Here is a 22,692-nt window from a genome sequence, read left to right on the forward strand (position 1 = left end):
TGGGAAATTGAACATGTCAAGGGCAGGGACAATGTCATGACTGACGCTTTGTTCACAGTCAATTAACTTTGGAAATATCTGTGGGATGTGTGAAATAATTGTTGCTCACGGGAATTGGTGATTTGGGTGGTGAGTTTATTTTTGTTTGTTTAAAGAGTTTGCATACAAAGAAAGTTTTCACGGTGCTCAAACTTTCTTTCTTTAGGGGGGGGAAGTGTTACGGATTCGGCACTTATTATTATTGTTGGTTCTAAGTATTATGATTATTGTTGTTTACGGGAAATGGTTATTGTGGTTAAAAGGTTAAAAGCGCTCATGGAAAAGAGACAGGAAGCCGGAAGATGACGAGAGAGAGAGAAGAGGAAGAGGTGTGGCCAGCAAAGTCGGAGAAGACGCGTGACGTCTCGGCTCCGTAGAGAGCGCAGTCGACCGAAAGCCGCGAGGGAATTTTGAGTTCCGTGAAAGGACATCCGGCGATAGGTATTATCGCTGGAATTGAGAAATCTGTGTAGCCAGGTTTGGGGCGCTGAGATTTCGACGAATCCTCGCCTAGTCGCATCGACTCAAGTAAGAGCGGTCAGCCATTTTGAGCCTCGTGCTTCGGACACCTACAAAGGCTTTGCTTCGGGGCAGCTTTACTCCCAACATCCTACCGTCTGTCGGGGATGTGTGTGTGCGACCGCTTCCTCTCCAATTACGTTGCGGTTTGCTGAGTGAGCGGTGAAGGTGCTACTCTGGAGGGCACCTTTGTACAGTTTCGTTGGGGCGGTCGCCATTGTCAACTGTACGCGATTTGGGCTTCGACTGGATATCGTACTAGTGACCACTGGAGCGAATCACCTTCACCTTGGAAAAGGTTATAGAGACATTGAGGAGTGTCCTTTTCACTCGCTGGGAGTGCAGTGAGTAAATTGACTTTAGTGATGGTACCATCCTAAGCCATAAGGTATGGAGTGCACTCTTAATTGCCATTTGTTGTACCGTTATTCTTGTGTGTGATTTTTAATACAATCTGTTCCTTTATAATCTTTGGTGTGGTTTCACTATTGATTTCGAACACAGAATAACATATTTTTCTACCGTGGCTCCTCTCGGGGTTCGGTGGTATACCGAGACCAGGAGGCCAGGGAGGAACACGTAACACAGTGACCAAGTGATGTGGCTATAAAGGATGTTTTTGATTTATTGATTAATCATTTAATCGATTAATTATTTATTGATTAATCAATTAATTATTTAATGTTTTTATTAATGACTTATTTAATTAAATCTCTAAAAGAAACATCTTTGGTGAAGCAGTTGTGGAGGTGCCCCGGCATTGCTGCGCTGTAGGGTATTTAATTATTTGGCATGGGGGCGGTGTACTTTGAATGTATCTGTACTTGTGTTTTTTTTTTTGTTTTGTTTTTTCACAAAGTTGGTCATAGCTGTCCACAGATTCAGCCAGTAGTGGCATTCGTCCAGCCGTGACTGGAGGGAGAGGGGAGGAAAAGGTGCGAAATTTGTCATGCTGCTGTGATCAGCTTCATCAAGGGTTCCTCTCGAGAATCGCAACATTTCCTTGCCTGACACTTTCCAGTTCAGATGGGGATGATCGATCACATGAACCTTAAGCGAGATGACCTCCAACAGCTCAAAACAGTTTAAACTGTTGCCTCCCTACAGCATACAAAAACAGGTCCAGCTTAACCTAAACATGAAATTCTTAATACAGGGGAAAATGAACAACTCCATGCGAGTGCACAGTCCTTGTTGTGGCCTTACTGAAGATTTTATCAAATGACATTTATCGAAAATAGCTTGCTACAATTTCTGACTTCCTTGCAAATTGCCAAACTTTGTTGTACACAAAGGACAGATGTCCCCTGCCCATAATTTAATGCTGGTGTTCCTCAGGGCTCTGTGTTGGGTCCCACATTGTTCTTGTTATATATATAAATGATTTTCCTGATTGTATTCTTTTGAAGGAGCTGGGGCTCCCACGTCGATCGGAAGAATGGACGCGACAAAAAGCTGGAATTCATCCGAGTTGCTTTAATCAAACCAAACACTCAGGCACTCTGAAAAGCCCGTTTATCGGGCAGCAATATATATACATATTATCCCGGAGCGTTTGCCCAGGAAAGGCGAGAGGGGGCGTGGCCCAGCGTCCTGGCTGCGGCCTGGCAAGTTGAGGGCGAGCCTGCCCGGGCGTCCTGGACGAGCCCGGCATGGTGATCGCTCCGCGTCCTTGATAGGTGCAAGGCGATTGTGAAAACCCAGCGGTAGCCGCTACACACGTCCCCCCAGAATCGACTTGCACTGGCAGGGTCAATTTGAGGGGGGTCCTGATGACCCGGCCGAAGCGACCCCTGGCGGGTCGTGGGAGGGGGTCCGGTGTGGTGGTGGGCGGTCGAGTGGGGGGCACCGTGGATGGGGGGCGGCCTCGCCGCGGCTGAAGGGCCACCCGTGGTGGGTGGTCGACGTCCACGTGCGCCGGCTTGAGGCGGTCCACCGCAATCCGGTCCGACCTGCCGCCGATGTCGATGACGAACGACTTGTCGTCCCGTCGCAGCACCCGGAAGGGCCCGTCGTACGGCGGCCGGAGTGGCCCCCGATGTGCGTCGTGACGCACAAAAACATACTCCGCTGTGCGAAGTGCTGGGGGGACGTAGGACTGGGGGTCACCGTGGTGGGACGTTGGCAAGGGGGCAAACCGTCGGGCGGCCTCCTGGAGGTCCGAGCGCTGGTGAGCTGCGGACCAGGGACTGGTAGCGTCGGGCACGAATTCGCCCGGGACGCGTAGCGCCTGGCCATAGACAAGCTCGGCGGTGGATGCCTGGAGGTCCTCCTTGGGGGCCGTGCGGAGGCCCAAAAGGACCCACGGCAGCCGGTCGGCCCAACCGCCGTCTTGAAGGCCGGCCATGAGCGCGGCCTTCATGGAGCGGTGGAATCGCTCGCACAACCCGTTTGCTTGGGGGTGGTAGGCCGTAGTATGGTGGAGCTTGACCCCCAGGTTGCGGGCGACCGCGCCCCACAGCTCGGAGGTGAACTGTGGTCCGCGGTCTGACGAGATGTCCGCCGGTGCGCCGAAGCGGGCGACCCAGGTGGCGATGAAAGCCTGCGCCACGTCGGCGGTGGTGGTGGAGACGAGGGGAACGGCCTCCGGCCACCTGGTGGTCCTGTCCACCATGGTGAGCAGGTGTGTGAACCCCCGTGACGGGGGGAGGGGGCCCACCAGATCCACGTTGACGTGGTCGAAACGTCGTTCGGGCACGGTGAAAGGTGCCAGCGGGGCCTGGGTGTGTCGGTGGACCTTGGCCCGTTGGCAGGCCGTGCAGGTGCTGGTCCAATCGCGGACGTCCCGACGTAGGCCGTGCCAGACGAATCGCGCCGACACCAGCTTCTGGGAAGCTTTCCGGCCCGGGTGGGAAAGGCCGTGGAGGGAGGCGAAGATGCGGCGTTGCCAGGTGACGGGCACGATGGGGCGAGGCTGGCCTTGGGAGACATCGCAGAGCAGGACAGTGTCCGCGAAGGGGATGTCGGCCAGGCGGAGGCCCGTGTCCGCCGCCCGGAGGGCTTGCACCGTGGTGTCGGTGGTTTGGTCCGCCGCCATAAGCGCAAAGACCACGCCCAGGTGGACCGCGTTCGCGCTGGCCCGGGAAAGACAGTCGGCCATGGCGTTGTTTTTGCCGGCGACGTGCCGGATGTCCGTGGTAAACTCCGACACGGCGGAGAGGTGGCGCTGTTGGCGGGCCGACCACGGCTCCGTGACCTTGGCCATGGCGTAAACCAACGGCTTGTGGTCGACGAACGCCGTGAAAGGTCGGCCCTCCAGGAGGTGGCGGAAATGGCGGACGGCCAGGTGTAGACCGAGGAGCTCCCGGTCAAACGTGCTGTATTTGAGCTCGTTCGGCCGGAGCTGCCGGCTGAAAAAAGCGAGTGGCTGCCAAACCCCGTTCACCCATTGCTCATGTACGGCGCCCACCGCGTAGTCGGAGGCATCCGTGGTGAGGGCGATGGGAGCGTTGAGCACCGGGTGAGCGAGCAGTGTTGCGTCGGCGAGGGCCCGCTTTGAGCTTTGGAAGGCCGCATCCATTGCTGCGGACCAGGCGATGTCGTGCTTGGCCGGCTTGCCCCGGAGGGCTTCATAGAGGGGCCGCATGAGTTGAGCAGCGCGGGGCACGAAGCGGTGATAAAAATTCACCATTCCCAGGAATTCCTGCAGGGCCTTTATGGTGCGGGGACGCGGGAACGTGGTGATGGCCTCGACCTTGGTTGGCAGTGGCACGGCCCCGTTCTTGGTGATGTGGTGGCCCAAAAAATCAACGGCCGTCGTGCCGAAGTGGCATTTGGCCGGGTTGACGATGAGGCCGTGCTCGCTGAGGCGCCCGAACAGTGTTCGGAGGTGGAGGAGGTGCTCGGCCCGGGACGTGCTGGCGACGAGGATGTCGTCCAGGTAAATGAAAAGGAATGGCAGGTCACGCAGCACGCCGTCCATCAAGCGCTGGAACGCCTGAGCCGCGTTCTTGAGACCAAACGGCATCCGCAAGAATTCGAATAAGCCGAACGGCGTGATGACTGCCGTTTTAGGGACGTCGGCCGCCCTGACAGGTACCTGGTGATATCCCCGTATGAGATCAATTTTCGAAAAAATGACCCGTCCCGCCAGACGGGCGGAGAAGTCTTGGATATGCGGGATCGGGTACCTGTCGGGGGTGGTAGCGTCATTGAGACGGCGGTAGTCGCCACACGGGCGCCATCCACCCCCCGGCTTTGGCACGATGTGCAGTGGCGAGGCCCACACGCTATCGGAGCGCCGCACGATGCCGAGGTGCTCCAACGCGTCGAATTCGGCCTTCGCCACGGCGAGCTTGGCTGGGTCGAGGCGGCGGGCCCTGGCGTAGACCGGCGGGCCTGTGGTTGGTATGTGGTGCTCGATCCCATGCCGTACTGCGACGGCCGAAAACGTCGGCCGCGTGAGGGCCGGGAACTCCGTGAGCAGGCGAGCAAACTCGTTCGCCGCCGGGACGGCGCATGCCAGCTCGGTCGGCGCGGAGCTGCTCAATGTGCATACCAGGGAGCTGAAGGTTTCGGCGTTGATTAAACGACGCCGTTGGACGTCCACCAGCAGTCCGTGTGCGCAGAGGAAGTCGGCGCCTAGCAGAGCCATGGGCACGTTTGCGGTTACAAACGTCCAAGCAAAGCGTTGGCCGCTGAAGCAGAGGGTGACGTTGCGCGGGCCGAAGGTGCGGATGGTCGATCCGTTGGCCGCAACCAAGGAGGGGCCGCAAACCGCGGATTGCCTGTCCTGGTCAGAGGCGGGTATGGTGCTCAGTTGGGCGCCGGTGTCGCACAGGAAGCGCCGTCCGGACGCTTTATCCGTGATGAACAGTAAGTTGCCCGTGTGGCCGGCGCTCATGGCTGGTAATGAACGCCGGCCCGGCCGTTTCCCGGCCTGCCGAAGGTGCACGGGGGTCGGCATGTCTGGGCCTTCTGTCCGAACCTGGCATGATAGTAACACCACGCTTGGTCAGGTGGAGGCCCCGGTCGTCGTGCTGGAGGCGGTCGGCTCGGTGTAGCGGCCGCCAATTGCGTCGGCAGTTCGGTCGTCGACCGTGCCGGGTGCTCGGGCGCCATGGGTGTTGCGTCGGACGGCGGTGGGTCCCATGTCGCCGCTGCGATGCGCTGTCCTGCGGCGGAGATCTTGTCGGCTTCTCTGGCAAAAGCCCGGGGATCTGTGATCGTCGTGCTTGCCAGGGCGAGGCGTACCGGGTTAGGCAGCTGACGGAGGAACAGCTCCCGGAACAGGAATGCCGGAGAGTGCTCGCCGAGCAGTGAAAGCATGTAGTCCATTCGCTCGGAAGGGCGCGTGTCGCCGAGCTCGGGCAGGTCGAGCAGGCGCCGTGCGCGTTCCGCCGATGGGAGGACGAAAGCGTCGAGGAGAAGCTTCTTAATCGCGCCGTATTTGTCAGCGGCTGGCGGGCTCTCGAGGAGGCTCAGGGCGCGGGCCGCGGTGGCCGAACTGAGCGCTGCTACCACATGGTGGAAGCGGGTGTCGTCGGCCGTGATGCCTCGCAGGGCGAACAGGGAATCCGCCTGTGCGAACCAAACCGCCGCGTGAGCCTCCCAGAAGGTAGGCAGTTTAAGGGCGACTGCCGTGTCCATGTCGGTAGGTCACCAATGAAGGAGCTGGGGCTCCCACGTCGATCGGAAGAATGGACGCGACAAAAAGCTGGAATTCATCCGAGTTGCTTTAATCAAACCACAAACACTCAGGCACTCTGAAAAGCCCGTTTATCGGGCAGCAATATATATACATATTATCCCGGAGCGTTTGCCCAGGAAAGGCGAGAGGGGCGTGGCCCAGCGTCCTGGCTGCGGCCTGGCAAGTTGAGGGCGAGCTTGCCCGGGCATGCCCGGGCGTCCCAACCGAGGCCTGGCAAGTTGAGCGCGGGCCTGCCCGGGCGTCCTGGACGAGCCCGGCATGGTGATCGCTCCGCGTCCTTGATAGGTGCAAGGCGATTGTGAAAACCCAGCGGTAGCCGCTACACTTTCACAGTTAATCATTTACATACAGTAGATGACTCAACACTGTTTACTACATACCCAGAAACCATGTCTCCTCCTTCCCGTGTCCAGGCCAGTGCCACTCTCAATCAGGACCTCATGAGTATGAATAACTGGGGAAATGACAGGCTCATAACTTTCAACCCAAAAAAGCCTCACTTGGTGTTTGTGTCAAGCTCAAGATCACACTGTTTTCCAACCCTGTCTATATATCATTCACCTTTGCAGGAACTGATTGTTACCATCTCCTTGGATTGGATATCAGTTCAAACTTCATCTTGGAAAATTACATCTCTGGTCTAGCCAAAAGAGCCTCTCAATGCCTCGGCTGCTATTTTTGTGCTACATCGGTATCACCACACCTTCCTCCAGCTGCTATACTGTGTCTATACAAGACCACTGCAAGACCTATCTTGGAGTGTTGTTGCCATATTTGGGCTAGTGCTCTGGCCTGTCACAGATCCCTCCTTGACAGAATCCAGTGACATGCTGCCAATATGGTGGGACAGGAATTGGCATGATCCCTGGAACCTCTCTGTCTGATACCATGTTGCTTCTTTGAACCTTTTCCACAGATATTTTCATGGAATATGCTCAGAGGGTGTCTCACAGGTTGTTCCACCTAAATGTACTTTTAGCCACTCCACACATTTGGCAGTTTCTTGCATCGGTCTCAAGGACTTAGGCTATGAGGTAACTCTGTATAATTTCCTTCCTTGTACGGTACTTCATAACTTTGGAAGTCTTTGCCTGCATCCTGCTACCCCTCAATCATAACCTACCTCAATTCAAGAGGGATGCAAAAATATATTTTATTCTGTTTAATATGTATCCAGTATTTTCCTTTGTGTAGCCCCTACCTTGAGTGGTCTTTGACTTTGTGGCTGGCGAAATTGCATTAAAAAAAGAAAAACGAGTGAAGCACAATTACCAGTCTCGACTCACCATCATCACACAGTTTACTTGGCACATTTCAAAACATTATCAACATTGTGAGAATGGCACTGGGAAGATTAAAACTGCTTCACAGCACATTATATTCTGAGACAGGAGATTAACAAACATTGGATTGAATAATACATTTACCTTCACAGTGAAACTTTCTCCTCCAGTACCAGGTATGGCATCCTGGCAAAGGCGACCAGCAAAAACTGTGTTGATTGAGTTCACGAAGCTGGACTTCCCCGATCCTACATGCCCAAGCATAAGGATTTTGGCATCTTTTACACTCTCATCTGGTTTGAAACTTTTAATCCCTTCTAAAAGTTTTTCTTTCGTCCTGTTAAAAAACGAGAGGTCTGTTAGATGATTTACATCTGCTTCAAAACGAAACCACAGCAATGAGCAAAGTTTCATCTGTGGTGAAATATATTGTTACGTTTTTGGGGTACAAAGCAGTGATTAAAATGTAAGGCCTTAGCAATGACTGTGCGTGCTCCCACAGAGTAGTTCATTTTTCCCTGTATTAAGAATTTCATGCTTCGTTGAAGTTGGACCTGTTTTTGTATGCTGCAGGGAGGCAGAGTTGTGAGCTGTTGGAGGTCATATAGCTTAAGGTAAGTGAGATCTGGCATTTCACTGGCATTTCATTTTTCACTGGATCTGGCATTCCTCAGCGTCGACGAGTCTGGCATTTCACTCAGGCTGACTGGCACGGTCTGCAAGCAGCCATCAATCATCTGGACTGGTCTCCCATCTCTACTGCCTCTGACATCAATTCTACCTGGGAATTCTTCCAAAGCAAACTGCTCTCTCTCTCATGCACAGATTTATCCCATCTCATCTTCAGTTGTCTTACCCTTCCTCCTGTCCATGGTACACTGCATCTTGTGATGAGGCAGTTGCCCTGAAACAACTTGCCTTTGCCTCTTGGAAGGCAAATCCAACTGAAGGCAATCTCAGGTCCTTCCACCAAGCTCGGAACAAGTGTGTGTCTACCCTCAAGTGTGCCAGGAAGCACTATCTCTCCACACTCAAGAATGAACTCTCAAACCTGTCTCCTTCCTCCAAATCATAGTGGCGTCTGGTCAAATCTGTTTCTGGTGTTTGCTCCACCTCCATCCCCTCCCTCACCTCAAATGGCTTAACGGCTGACTCCGCACATGAAAAAGCTGAATGCCTCAACTCTGTGTTTGCCTCTAAATCTTGTGTCCCAAACCCATCCCTCTCTGTACCCACCATACCCAGTCGTACCCAGCTGCTCCTGGACTCTGTGTCCTTTCCTCCTGACAAGGTGGAAAAGTTTCTGTCAACCCTCGACTCTGATTCTGCAACTGGTCCTGACGGCATCAGCCCACGGGTCCTAAAATCATGTTCTTCTGCTCTTTCACTCCCTCTTTCTGTTCTCTTCACCCTCTCTTTTGCTCAAGGTCATCTGCCATCTGCTTGGAAATCAGCCAACATCACCGCTTTGCACAAAAAAGGTGCAAAAACAGATCCCAGCAACTACAGACCAATCAGCCTTCTCCCAATTATCAGCAAAGTCATGGAATCCATCATTGCTTCAGATATTAAATCTTTCCTCTTCTCCAATGGCTTGATCTCTGATCATCAATTTGGTTTCAGACCTGGTCACTCTACTCTGGACATGCTGCTTCTGCTTTCTCAACAATGGATGGAGGTCCTCAACGCCAAATAGGAAATTAGAGCTGTCTCCCTTGACATTTCACGTGCCTTTGATACGGTCTGGCACCCTGCTCTGCTCTCCAAACTCTCCTCCTTTGGTATCCATGGAAATCTCCACGCATGGCTGGCGGACTTCCTCTCTGGTCGTAGTCAACGTGTGGCCCTGAATGGGTTTCTCTCATCTCCTCTTCCTGTTCTGGCTGGAGTTCCCCAAGGTAGTGTTCTGGGCCCTGTGCTTTTTCTGGTCTTCATCAATGATCTCTCTGACTCTCTTGAAAATCCTCTCTATCTCTTTGCTGACGACTCTACTCTCTGTCGCTCCATTCCTCATCCCTCAGATCGGCAGTCTGCAGCCTCCTCACTCTCTGCAGACCTGGACAAAATCACAGACTGGTCAAACAAGTGGAACATGTCTTTCAATCCTGACAAATCTCACACTCTTACAATGTCTCTCCGAAAGGACCGACTGGACAACCCTCCCATCTACTTTCTCAACAATCCTCTCCAAGAAGTTCTGTCGCTCAAGCTTTTGGGTCTCACTATCTGCCATGATCTTTCTTGGGAAAACCACATTTCCAAGCTGGCCTCCAAAGCCAGTCGCCGACTGGGCATCCTCCGTCGTGCGAAGTCCTTCCTTGGCACACCTGAGCTCCTCACCACATACAAGGCTTTCATCCGCAGCTCAATGGAATACTGTTCCCCCCTCTGGGCTGGTGCTCCTGCCTCACACCTTGCTCGGCTTCACGCTGTTGAGGCCAAAGCTTTCAGAATCATTGGAATCTCCTGCGATGTAGTCAACGCCGAGGGCCTTTCACTCACTCACCGCAGGCAGGTAGGTGGTCTTTCTGTCTTCTACCGACTCCTCTCCTGCCTTGCTCCCCCAGCTCTCTCTGTGCTCTGTCCCCCCAATATTCCTTCAGGTCGCACAAGATCTGCCTGCAACCCTCTTATGGTTAAACTGCCAAAGTCTAGGCTCTCTGCTCACCTTCACTCTTTCATTCCCCTTTTCTCCTGCCTCTGGAACAAACTCCCCCACTCCCTTCAATCCCACTCCTCCCTCCAGGTCTTTAAAACAGCTGTTCACCACCATCTCTTATCTTCCCCCATCGAAAACCTTGATCTTTTCTACCCCCGGTAATTCACCCCAGAGTCCTTGCAGTGTTCATATGTTTTAATCCTCTCCCACCTCCCCCCAAGTCCTCCCGATGTCCCTGCTCTCAAATGTTGTGTTTGTGTCCTTCCCCTTCTTCCCCCTCTCTTATGTGTCCTACCCCCTCTCTCCCCATCTTGTCTGCCGCTCCCCTTGTTTTTTGTGTTTTGTGTGTCGGTTTGTCTTTTTGTGTGATTAATGTTTGCTCTTTCACGAGCCTCGATCTTGTATACAAAAAAAAAAGAAAAAAAAAAAAAAAGATCTATCCTCCCCGTCTGAAGTGGAAAGTGCCAGGTAAGAAAACGTAGCAATCCTCAAGAGAAACCTTTTATAGTGCTGACTGTAGTAAGTTCAGGACCATGGTTGAAAAAAGTTGTTTATTAAAGATGATACCAAGCTCTCACAGAACAGACCGCCATCATGACTTGCAGCAACCGACCACCAAATCCACGACCCAAGAGCTAAGACGTCACTACGCAGTACCAATCACAACATCTCCCTTTCATCGAAATTATAGTGTTGGTTTGCAACAAAACACTTCTAAACTAAGTCAAAATAATAAACACAATCAGATGCAAGTTAGGCCACATATAGATGAGCTCTGCGGTTACTGTTATAACTCAACCGAAATGTATTTACTGCTCAGTTTCCTTAGCGAAAACACAGAATCATTCCAATGTCCGCCATTTAAATCAACGGATTATTTGTGCACCAACATTACAAGTGCTGATTTCTGATGTCCGTTATTCACCATTACAATATCTCATTGGTTTTCGAATCACACGGACTGATCTGGTCGAGTACAGAGAGTTGTCCGGCCTTATTGTCTCGGCCTTGTTGTCTCGGACTTGTTGTCTCGGCCTTGTTATCTCGGCCCTCTTGTCATCCTTGGAGCTGGACCAGCCGTTAGTTTCCATTGTTGAATCGTCACTGTTGAAATGTATGCGGAGAGCAGTTGGTCGACTGACGTGTTGATTGAGTAGGTTCGGCCTTCCAATTGGCGCAACAATCGGGTGGTTGAAGTTCATGCAAATGTACCCTGGTTCTTCGAAGACACGTCCTGTTCTGTTAGGCGTCTGCACTATATAAGAGCGGGGTTCGTTACAGCGAGCCACCACTTTCCTGGGGTATCATGGTGCGTGTCCTTGTTCTGAATCCGAACCTGATGTCCAATAGCCAATTCAGGTAATTCCAGCCCAGCCTTCTGTTGTATTGCTTCGCCATCCGGTCTCCACATTCCTTCAATCGTTCCTGAATTTCCTGATGCCTTTGCTGTGCAGGAACCAACAGACGGCTTGGTAGGTTGGTGCGTATAGGCCGGTTGAACAGCATTTCGCCTGGACTTGAGAGGTAGGATTCTACAGGTGTGCACCTCAGGTGTTGCAGTGAAATATCTATGTCATTCCCTGAACTAATACACTTGTTGATCATGTTCTTCACTGCTGGAACTTGTCTCTCAATCAATCCATTACTGGGTGGATACCATGGCGATGTTGTCATGTGTTTCACATTCCATTTGGTACACATATCACGGTACGGTTTACCCACATATTGAGGTCCATTGTCCGATAAGATCTCCAGAGGTGGGCCGAACATACTGAAGTACTCAGACCTTAGCTTAGTACCTGAGCTACTGCACTGATCGTCGTGCATTTCATTCTCTTCACAATTGGGTACTTGGTGTAATAGTCCGTCACTAAGAGGTAGGTCTGCCGTGTAGCGCACACATCACCAGCCACCTTTGTCCATGGTACCGCTGGTATCGCATGAGCTATCATAGCCTCACACCTTTGTTCGAGTTGGTTCTCTTGACATGTCTTACATGTTCTGACAATTCTCTCAATGTCCAGGTATATGCTTGGCCAGTCAACACAGTCGCGTGCTAGACGTTTTATCTTTTCGATCCACATATGTTTCTCATGGAGCTGGTCGAGGATGTCGTTACGTAGCTGCTCTGGAATTATTACATGTCGACCTTTGAATAGAACCCCGTCACAAATACCAATTTAATCATGGTGCGGCAGAGTACGGACTTAGGTCCACAGGGAGCTCTGTAATCACGGAATGCCAACCTTGATGAACAAACCGATGCAATGCTCGAAAGGTTATATCAGCCTTTCCACACTCTCTGAGTTGGTCCTGTTTCCTCGATCTGAAATCAATCAGGAAAAAGCGATGGGGATCATCATCATCAAGCTCAATACCATCTACACGTGTGTCCAACTGCAATTCCTTTCCTGATTGTTCTCTGGGTTCAGTCGCTGATAGCATCATCGACAGTGTGTCTGATAGCATCATCTCACGGCCGGGCTTATCCTACAGATCAAAATCGTAGCCTTGGATTTTCACAATAATGCACTGGAGCAGTGGGGGTGCTTGTAAGCGGCTCGCTGATGATCATGACCAGTGGTTTGTGGTCTGTGTATACCTTGAAGCGTTTCCCAAACAGGTAAGTATGGAACTTCTGTATGCCAGCAACAAGGGTCAGAGTTTCCCGTTCAATGTTTGAATATGCAGACTGAGTGGGCGTCAGAGTTCGTGACGGAAAAGCAACAAGCTTGTCGTCCTGCAAAAGTCATGCACCCAGTCCCTTCTTTGACGCTGGGTGTAGGGGAGCTGGGTGTAGATGATGATGATGATGATGAAGAGTAGTAGAGGATTGTGACCACTGATGGCTGGTAATACTGTGCTCAATGTCTCTATAGAGGTCATGGTACTGTGCGTGGTCATGGTACTGTGCGTCACATGCCTCTGGTTCCGTCGTCATGTCTTATGAACAATAACAATACATTAAAGTTTCTCAGTTTGACCTTTGACCTTCATTTTGACCTTGACATTGACCCCCATATCCAAAAAATAACTCCAGAAATTGACTCCCCATACTCTAAAGCCCCTAGAAAGAGGTATTACACTACCCTCTAGGTCATGGAGATCAAAAGTTGAAAATTGGCCAACATCCAAGATAGCGGCAGCCGCCATCTTGAATTCTGAGAAATGCTCAACGTTGCACAAGTAGCAACCAAGCTAATTTGACTCTTCTAACTATATAGAACACATTTCCGTGAAAAAGGTCGCAGTAGTTAACATTGCAGGGTCAACATTTTGGCAACCTGACTATATCGCCCTCCACTACCAGCGATATGCAATCTCTTGGCTTTTTACCGGGTATCTCTACTGCCACGAACACTTATTTTTTTGGTGGATTGTTGAATGGGTCGTGATCTCTGCCTTGCTCTTTTTTCTGCCTCAAGCCCTCGCTTGTTGCCTGGTTTGTCTGGGTGTGCTTGTGTAAGTGGGCCCAATAGAGGGGTAATTTATTTTTGGCCGCATCGCAAGACGCTGGTCATAGAGTGCCCTCTGTTGTTGTTCTTGTTCTTCTTGTTCTTCTTGCAGAGAAGACAAAACCTCAAAGCTCCACCCATTCTGGGAACCATAGCTCCACCCATTGTGGGAGAGGCTTCATATAAACAAATATCCACCATTTTATTAACTCGCATAGCTTTGAGGCCTGTTTTGTAAGACCGTGGTGTCTTCCTCTCTCACACAGTTTTCTTTCAAATCAAATTCGATATATCATTTCATTTTTCACAGTCGCTAACATAGTTTTAGACTCGGTTGAAAAAAAACGGGAAGAAAATCCGATGAAAGTTGCCCTTTATAGAACGAAATGAATTCTCAAAGGCCTGTAACTTCAAGTCCATTGAGATATATTTTTTTACAATCACGGCATGGTCAGTCATACACCGCCCAAAATAACAGACGGGAAAATGCCGAGATATATTAAAAATTCGTCCATTTGATGACAATCGTCACGATGAAATATTTAATTTATACGTCGTCACAATAATGTGGAGAGAGGAGCATAGCTTCGTTCACGTGTCGCCACACACGGGAAATTGCCGAGATATATATTTTTTTCAATCGCGGCATGGTCAGTCATACACCGCCTGAAATAACAGACGGGAAAATGCCGAGATATATTAAAAATTCGTCGCCACACACGGGAAATTGACGAGATATATTTTCACTTTGCACAAAAATAACATCAAGTAATCGAATCAATAGGAATGTCCTGTGCCTATAACATCGACGTTATAGGCACAGCTGCATCTAGGCATTGTGTAACATCGACGCGGCTTTTGTTTTAATTAAAACTTTTTGTACTTGTTTATTGTATACGTGAACGATTTATTATTATGGTCAATCATTGTCTGTCTTCCATGTGCTTAATCTCGTCACATTTTGTTCTCTCGTCCCTCGATATTTTTTGAAAACAATAAAATCTTTTTTTTAAGAACATGTGTGCCATTTCGTCGGCCTGCCAATACGTCACATTCAATTCAGCTGTTAATTGGCAATCCCTGGAGGAAATTACATTTAAGGCAAACCTTCTTTCTTTTATATTATAAACAACCTGATGTGGTTTAAACTGCGGAGCAGAAAGAAGAATTGGGAAAAAACTGTTCCAGTTCCTCCGGAGAGGTTGTGTCATCTGTGCTGCTGCAGGATCATCAAAGATAAGTTTCTCCCGATCATTTTTGTCGAATTTCTACTGTTTATTTTGCTGTGTATATGTTTGCTGTGTGCTTCCAGTTCGATCTTGTTTTGAAATTCGTGCAAATTTGTGTGTATTAGTCGACTTTCTCGTATCTGTGTTTTTGGGCCTGTCAGTTCCCTCGAGACCTGCCCGGTTCCCTCAAGGCGTACTGAGTCCCCTTGTCAGTCGTTGTGTGTCCATGAACATTCTTTCTCTACAATACCTTCTATTTACACCTGTTACTTCCTCCAAACTTTTTACCCTTTGCTCAATGTCTTTAAAAAAAAAAAAAAAAAAAAAAAAAAAAATATATATATATATATATATATATAGATATATAGATATATACTGTATATATATATATATATATATATGTATATATATATATATATAATATACACATAACTTACTTCTCACCTCACACCAACTTTCCCCAACCCCCACACCCCCTGCACTTCATCATCCCTCTTAGCCTCCCTGCCCTCATTTCAGTGAACTAGGGCATGCCCGTACTATATCTATATCTAAAATTATATCCCCCCCCTCTATTTACATGAAATGGTTTGGTCCAAAGCGAACGGCTTGCGAGTGGTGACAATCCCCCCCCCTCTATTTACATGCAATGGTTTGGTCCAAAGCGAACGGCTTCCGGAGTTTGGTAAAGAAATCGCCATCGCGTGCACAAACGCGCAGGAAAGCGAATGAATCGCAAATTCGGTTTTATTAGTTTTAAAACATAGTTTAACGCCAACATAGTTTGCAAACGTGAAATAAATGAATACGCTCTCAAATGTGCCATCCGAGGCAGAGTGTGTCCGCCACGTTCGGCACGCGATCGTTCGCTGCTCTCTGATTGGTTGAATCGTTTTTTGGACATAGCTCGGTAAGTAATTGTCCGATTAATATGAAACCTTGAAAAGGCACATCCTCGGGTCCCCAGCAATATACCTGGCAAGTTTCATGCCCGTACTATATATAAGCTAGGACGTGCCCGTACGTGGGTGCCCGTTCCTTGCAAAAAAAAAAAAACTGCAAAAAAAAAAAAAACTGCAAAAAAAAAACAATGGTTTGGTCCATTCGCAACGACCACAGAACCCCCCCCCCCTCTATTTACATGAATGGTTTGGTCCATTCGCAAAGCCAAAGCGAACGACCACAGAACCCCCCCCCCCCCCCCCCCTCTATTTACATGAATGGTTTGGTCCATTCGCAACGCCAAAGCGAACGGCGAACGGCTAAATCGCCATAGCTCGGTAAGTACTTGTCCGATTAATTTCAAACCTTGAAAAGGCACATCCTCGGGTCCCCAGCAATATACCTGGCAAGTTTCAAGTATATCGGACCGGTAGTTGTCGAGAAACAGCGGTCACAGACAAACGTACAGACGTACAGAGATTACTGGAATTATAGATAGATACCCAGACAGTGTTCACGATTTTGTTTTAAAAATGTTTAAACTTCCTTCCACCATGCTGTATACACTCGCCAATTACAACTCACTCTTCCTCTTCCTTTTCAAACGGCTGTTTTCATTTTTGCTAATTAAATTCCTAATTATTGCTAATTGCTAATTGCTAATTAAATCATTCCATTAAAAAAAAATCAATCTCGTACAACTCTTTCTTTCTACATTCTCTAAACTCACCTATATTCCACCCCTCCTCTGTTTTCAAACATATCTCTGACTTGAAAATCTCAAGATACCCAGTTTGTAATAAATGTTCAATTTTCATTAACCGTTGAAAACTTTCAAAACTCCCAACCACCCCCATCATCCCGCTCCTTCAAACCTCACCCCTCAACCCACCACTTCTAAACATCCCCTCAACCTCCCCATTAACTCTCCCACCTCACCAATCTTCTTCAAATCTCCCATCTCACCCCTCCTCCTCAAAGTTGCCTCTCAACTCATCCAGAAAGCTGCCTCCCACGCACATCCTCTCTCTTACTACTCATTCCTCCACCTCCTCCAACCTTCTACTTAGATCTTCCCCCTCAAACAACTCCTCACAGTGACTCATCCCCTCACCATCAAACTTTTTGTCTTCCTCTTACTTTCCCTTCCCCATAGCTCTTCTGCAATCTCCAACACAGTCACCAGCTCTCCCTACATCCCTCTTCCCCCCCCCCCCCCCTCTTCTTATCCTACTCCACCCCTCTCCTGTATCGGATGCTCACCTCCCTCTTCCTTAATGATATGGACCTCAACCATCCAGGGCCTTGGCTCAAACCTGACTGATCTCTCCATATAGGTTGCTTTTGACAAACCAGACTTGATCTGCTTCACAGAAACTTTCCTCCTCCAAGACGTCTCTGATTCCTTAATATTTCTCCCTGGTTACTCCCTCCTCCAGTACGATAGATACGACAGACACCTTGTCCTGGTGGTGGAGTTGCCATCTTTATCAAAAACTATCTTCCTCACTCTCCCAGCACTGGCCTCTCTCAACCACACCCCCCTAGTAAGGGCATTTTATGAGATATTTCACAAATCTGTTAACTAAATTGTTACCAAAAAATTTCTTCACCAATATGTTTGTAAAGTGTGTAATAACATGTGTTAAAATGTTGAAGGTCAACTCCCGTGGGAAACCCAGAAAAAAAGCTGTTGAATTCGGGTACCGAAAAATTATTTTCGAGAATTTTTATTTTTTTAAATCGGCCCTTAAGTAACTTATGAGGGGTCAAATAAGGGTTTTTCATGATTCTGAGTTGATTGTTAACATTTATATTTCACCACAGACACTCCTTTGTGGAAAAATAATTTCTAAATATATCTCATTTTCTACTTTGCAGGACATGGAGTCTAGCAATATGGATGAAGACGTTACTCCACCTGTGCTCAATTGCTTCATCTGTGCACGCTCGGATACACCAGCTGAAAGGCTCATACAGGCAACTCCAAAGGGATACTCAACTTTATTGAAACAAGCAGAAACTGTCGAAAATGTTACTGTTGTGGAACGTATGAAGGAGGCTCAAAAGGAAGGAAAACTGAGGTACCACCAGAAGTGTAAAAATGATCTGGCATCAAAAAGCTCAAGCATCAAAGGCAGAGAAAGAGTCATCAAAGTTGAAGAGAAGACGCACTACTTGTGAGTTCAGTTCATCAACTGGCTGCAGTTCTAGAAGATCACAGTCAGTTGACCTCCTGTATAAGGATGTATGCATTCTTTGCAACCAACCAGCCCAGCTCTACAAAAATAATCCAGCACAAGCTAGAAAGAAATACAGAGTGCCAGATAATTTGACTGCAGATACACTGAACGCAAGCTTGCTGAAGACAGCACGGGGTCGCGGGGACGTCTGTCTTGACAATCGGTCTCAAGAATATCTGAAGGCTTGCAGGAACAAGTGTCAGCTGACTATCGATGTCAGTCATACTGTGTGTGGTGGGGTATGACTTTGGACCTAAATCAATCAAGGCAATATCATTGGATATGAACTTGAGTGCCGTCTTTATGATCTGAGTCTTCTCATCTCCATGGTCAAGATTAGCATGATGCTCTCGCAGAATATTGTCGGTGCCATCTTTGAGACAGAGTACATCTGCCCTTCTTTCCTGTGTTGTGAAATACAAGGTGTCTTCGTATTTCTCTAGAAGTTTTATCTTTAGCCAATGCTTTGAATAAGAAAGGCTCTTCTCTGGTGACTGATCAAACTCCTGCAGCTTTTCATGGACTTGGTCCATGTTCATTAACCCATGCTCTAATTCTGAGTCTAACCATTCGCAGAATTCAATAAAAACTGCCTCTCGCTCCTCATCAATACTCCTCTGTCCTCTCTTCCTTTTTCCTTCCTCATCAGTCTTGGACAAACTGTCACCTCTCGCAAACATAAGTTTGCATCGCAAATGGTACAGTGTTTCTTCTGCTACCAAGTCGTTGATCCCTTCCAGGCGTCCAGTGACTTCAGTGCCCCAGTCATCCCCATGCCATCCATGCACTTCTTTCTCCAATACCTACATTTACACGATGTCAAGATATTGGCATTGGCCAAGTTTCCACCTTTACATTCGAGAAATTAAAACGATAAGAACATTGCTTTCTGCAGTAAAGGGGTTTAAAATAATTTCTGTTGGATTACCCCAAGGGAATAACAATTAATAGAGGATTTGTGGAATTTTAAAACTTGAACCAGGTTGTTGAAGGAAACGTACATGGTTTTAATCAAAATTGAGAGGAATAAAATAAAATACAGATCTTGGAGAAAGACTCTTGCTCCCAACTTAAATAATGGAAAATTAAGTAAGGCGATGGAAAATTCTGTGAGAAAAAGGTTAAGATTGGTAAATATGACTTTCCTATTTTGTAAATAAATATTCTGGTTGATTAATGGAGTACGTTTTATATAAGGTATAAAATTGTGGGAGGAGAAGTATCTCAAGGGAAAAAGTTTCTTTAAGGATAAGTTTAAATGATAAAACTGAAGTGAATATGTGGGTGGAGTTAATATACTGCACAGACCGTTTTATTTTGGGAAAAATGATTATTATGAGGAAAATTTCGTTGGAAATATTTTGAAACCAATATTAGAGTTATGATTCTGCCTTATGGAAGTTGGAAGACAGCTCCAAAACAAAGAATATATAATTAACTAAATTAGCGATGACATCTTTTGTTTGTGCTACAAAAAAAATTAATAATAATTATAATAGAATGCATCAATATGATTCGAAATCCCAGGTTTTATATCTGGTGGAGGTCTCATGTGGAAGTATAATTGCTTGGTAGATAAAAAGGTACTGAATGTAAACAGCAACTTCTACGGCAATAAAGGCCAAACAAATTGAAAAAACAAATTGCAGATTGCAGATGAGTAATTTGGTAAACAAACTGTATTTGGAAAATATTTCCAAAAGATCTATTAAAATGTTACAGTATGACAGTTGTCAGAAAAAAAACCCATTGGATGAATATAAGATCTATATATATATATACATATGTATATAATATTTTTTTTAACTCATAAGAAATTGTAGAATCAAAATAAATAAATAATAGGAACGGACGTATACAAGGGGTATTTAACATGTTTTACAGATGATCATGTGGTAGGACATAAGGAAAAGAGAAGTTTGATGGGAAGTGGGGAAACATCTTCAAGACCTGATGGATTACACGGAATTAATACTTTTCTGCATTTAGCCAACACAGAGCTCATTCATCTATCTATAATTCCAGTAATCTCTGTGTGTCTGTGTGTGTGTATGTCTGTGTGTATGCGACCGCTGTTTCTCGACAACCACGGGTCCGATATACTTGAAACTTGCCAGGTATATTGCTGGGGACCCGAGGATGTGCCTTTTCAAGGTTTGAAATTAATCGGACAAGTAGTTACCGAGCTATGGCGATTTAGCCGTTCGCCGTTCGCTTTGGCGTTGCGAATGGACCAAACCATTTCATGTAAATAGAGGGGGCGGGGGGGTTCTGTGGTCGTTGCGAATGGACCAAACCATTTCATGTAAATAGAGGGGGGGGATTGTCACCGTACTCGCAAGCCGTTCGCTTTGGCTTTGTGAATGGACCAAACCATTTCATGTAAATAGAGGGGGGGGATATAATTTTAGATATATATATAGTACGGGCATGCCCTAGTCTATCTATAATTCCAGCAATCTCTGTGTGTATGTGTGTCTGTGTGTGTGTCTGTGTGTCTGTGACCGCTGTTTCTCGACAACCACGGGTCCGATATACTTGAAACTTGCCAGGTATATTGCTGGGGACCTGAGGATGTGCCTTTTCAAGGTTTCATATTAATCGGACAAGTAGTTACCGAGCTATGGCGATTTAGCCGTTCGCCGTTCGCTTTGGCTTTGCGAATGGACCAAACCATTTCATGTAAATAGAGGGGGGGGATAGTCACCGTACTCGCAAGCCGTTCGCTTTGGCTTTGCGAATGGAACAAACCATTTCATGTAAATAGAGGGGGGGGATATAATTTTAGATATATATATAGTACGGGCATGCCCTAGTACTAATAACATGTGTTAAAATGTTGAAGGTCAACTCCCGTGGGAAACCCAGAAAAAAAGCTGTTGAATTCGGGTACCGAAAAATTATTTTCGAGAATTTTTATTTTTTTAAATCGGCCCTTAAGTAACTTATGAGGGGTCAAATAAGGGTTTTTCATGATTCTGAGTTGATTGTTAACATTTATATTTCACCACAGACACTCCTTTGTGGAAAAATAATTTCTAAATATATCTCATTTTCTACTTTGCAGGACATGGAGTCTAGCAATATGGATGAAGACGTTACTCCACCTGTGCTCAATTGCTTCATCTGTGCACGCTCGGATACACCAGCTGAAAGGCTCATACAGGCAACTCCAAAGGGATACTCAACTTTATTGAAACAAGCAGAAACTGTCGAAAATGTTACTGTTGTGGAACGTATGAAGGTGGCTCAAAAGGAAGGAAAACTGAGGTACCACCAGAAGTGTAAAAATGATCTGTACAACAACTTTGTTGCAACCACCAAGAAGTCAGCGTAAGCATCAAAGGCAGAGAAAGAGTCATCAAAGTTGAAGAGAAGACGCACTACTTGTGAGTTCAGTTCATCAACTGGCTGCAGTTCTAGAAGATCACAGTCAGTTGACCTCCTGTATAAGGATGTATGCATTCTTTGCAACCAACCAGCCCAGCTCTACAAAAATAATCCAGCACAAGCTAGAAAGAAATACAGAGTGCCAGATAATTTGACTGCAGATACACTGAAGGCAAGCTTGCTGAAGACAGCACGGAGTCGCGGGGATGACTGGGGCACTGAAGTCACTGGACGCCTGGAAGGGATCAACGACTTGGTAGCAGAAGAAACACTGTTCCATTTGCGATGCAAACTTATGTTTGCGAGAGGTGACAGTTTGTCCAAGACTGATGAGGAAGGAAAAAGGAAGAGAGGACAGAGGAGTATTGATGAGGAGCGAGAGGCAGTTTTTATTGAATTCTGCGAATGGTGAGACTCAGAATTAGAGCATGGGGTAATGAACATGGACCAAGTCCATGAAAAGCTGCAGGAGTTTGATCAGTCACCAGAGAAGAGCCTTTCTTATTCAAAGCATTGGCTAAAGATAAAACTTCTAGAGAAATACGAAGACACCTTGTATTTCACAACACAGGAAAGAAGGGCAGATGTACTCTGTCTCAAAGATGGCACTGACAATATTCTGCGAGAGCATCATGCTAATCTTGACCATGGAGATGAGAAGACTCAGATCATAAAGACGGCACTCAAGTTCATATCCAATGATATTGCCTTGATTGATTTAGGTCCAAAGTCATACCCCACCACACACAGTATGACTGACATCGATAGTCAGCTGACACTTGTTCCTGCAAGCCTTCAGATGTTCTTGAGACCGATTGTCAAGACAGACGAAAGAGTTGCCGTTTGGGGGCAGAATTTTATTAAGGCCTGTCGACCTCGGTCTGGAGTATTGCCACACCAAATGGGGCTTGCCATACAACTTGATCATAGATTTGGGTCAAAATGGATGCTCAACAAGTTCCACCGGCTGGGATACACTGAGTCTTACACGGAGACACAAAACTACAAATACTGCTTCCTTAATAGTAGGAGTGGAGATGATGTTCCAGATACTTCTGGCACTCTTGACACCATTGTGGAGGAAACCGATGAACAGATCAATGATGAGGTTGCGGTTGATGCTGCACTTGAGGATCAATCAGTGATGACAGCCAAAGTGCTAGCCAGTGAAAGTGAATTGTCAAGTAATGATCAGGTGGTGTTTATGAAGGTTGGGGAAACAAACAATGCAGTCACTCAGTTTGTTGGAGACAATATAGATTTAAACATTGTCTCTATTCACG

The 22,692-nt window shown here is 47.5% G+C and overlaps 1 protein-coding gene across 5 annotated transcripts in view; it reads right to left on the reverse strand.

The window, feature by feature from the left end:
- The window catches only part of LOC137422723 (interferon-induced protein 44-like), a 229,449-nt gene that overhangs the window by 173,619 nt on the left and 33,138 nt on the right, over nt 1-22,692 (reverse strand). For 2 of the 5 annotated variants that reach the window (XR_013621953.1, XM_078770644.1), the window contains exon 3: nt 7,636-7,847. Coding sequence is in view for 4 of the 5 variants with exons in the window: in XM_078770644.1 (XP_078626770.1) it covers nt 7,636-7,847 (212 nt within the window). In the remaining variant the exon portion in view is untranslated. Of the gene's footprint in view, nt 1-7,635; nt 7,866-22,692 lie in introns of all 5 variants that reach the window. The other 3 variants (XM_078770656.1, XM_078770660.1, XM_078770639.1) reach the window with 2 other exon arrangements.

The sequence above is a fragment of the Myxine glutinosa genome, chromosome 1 (assembly GCF_964187855.1).
Source record: "Myxine glutinosa chromosome 1, kmMyxGlut1.1, whole genome shotgun sequence".
Taxonomy (NCBI): Eukaryota; Metazoa; Chordata; class Myxini; order Myxiniformes; family Myxinidae; genus Myxine; species Myxine glutinosa.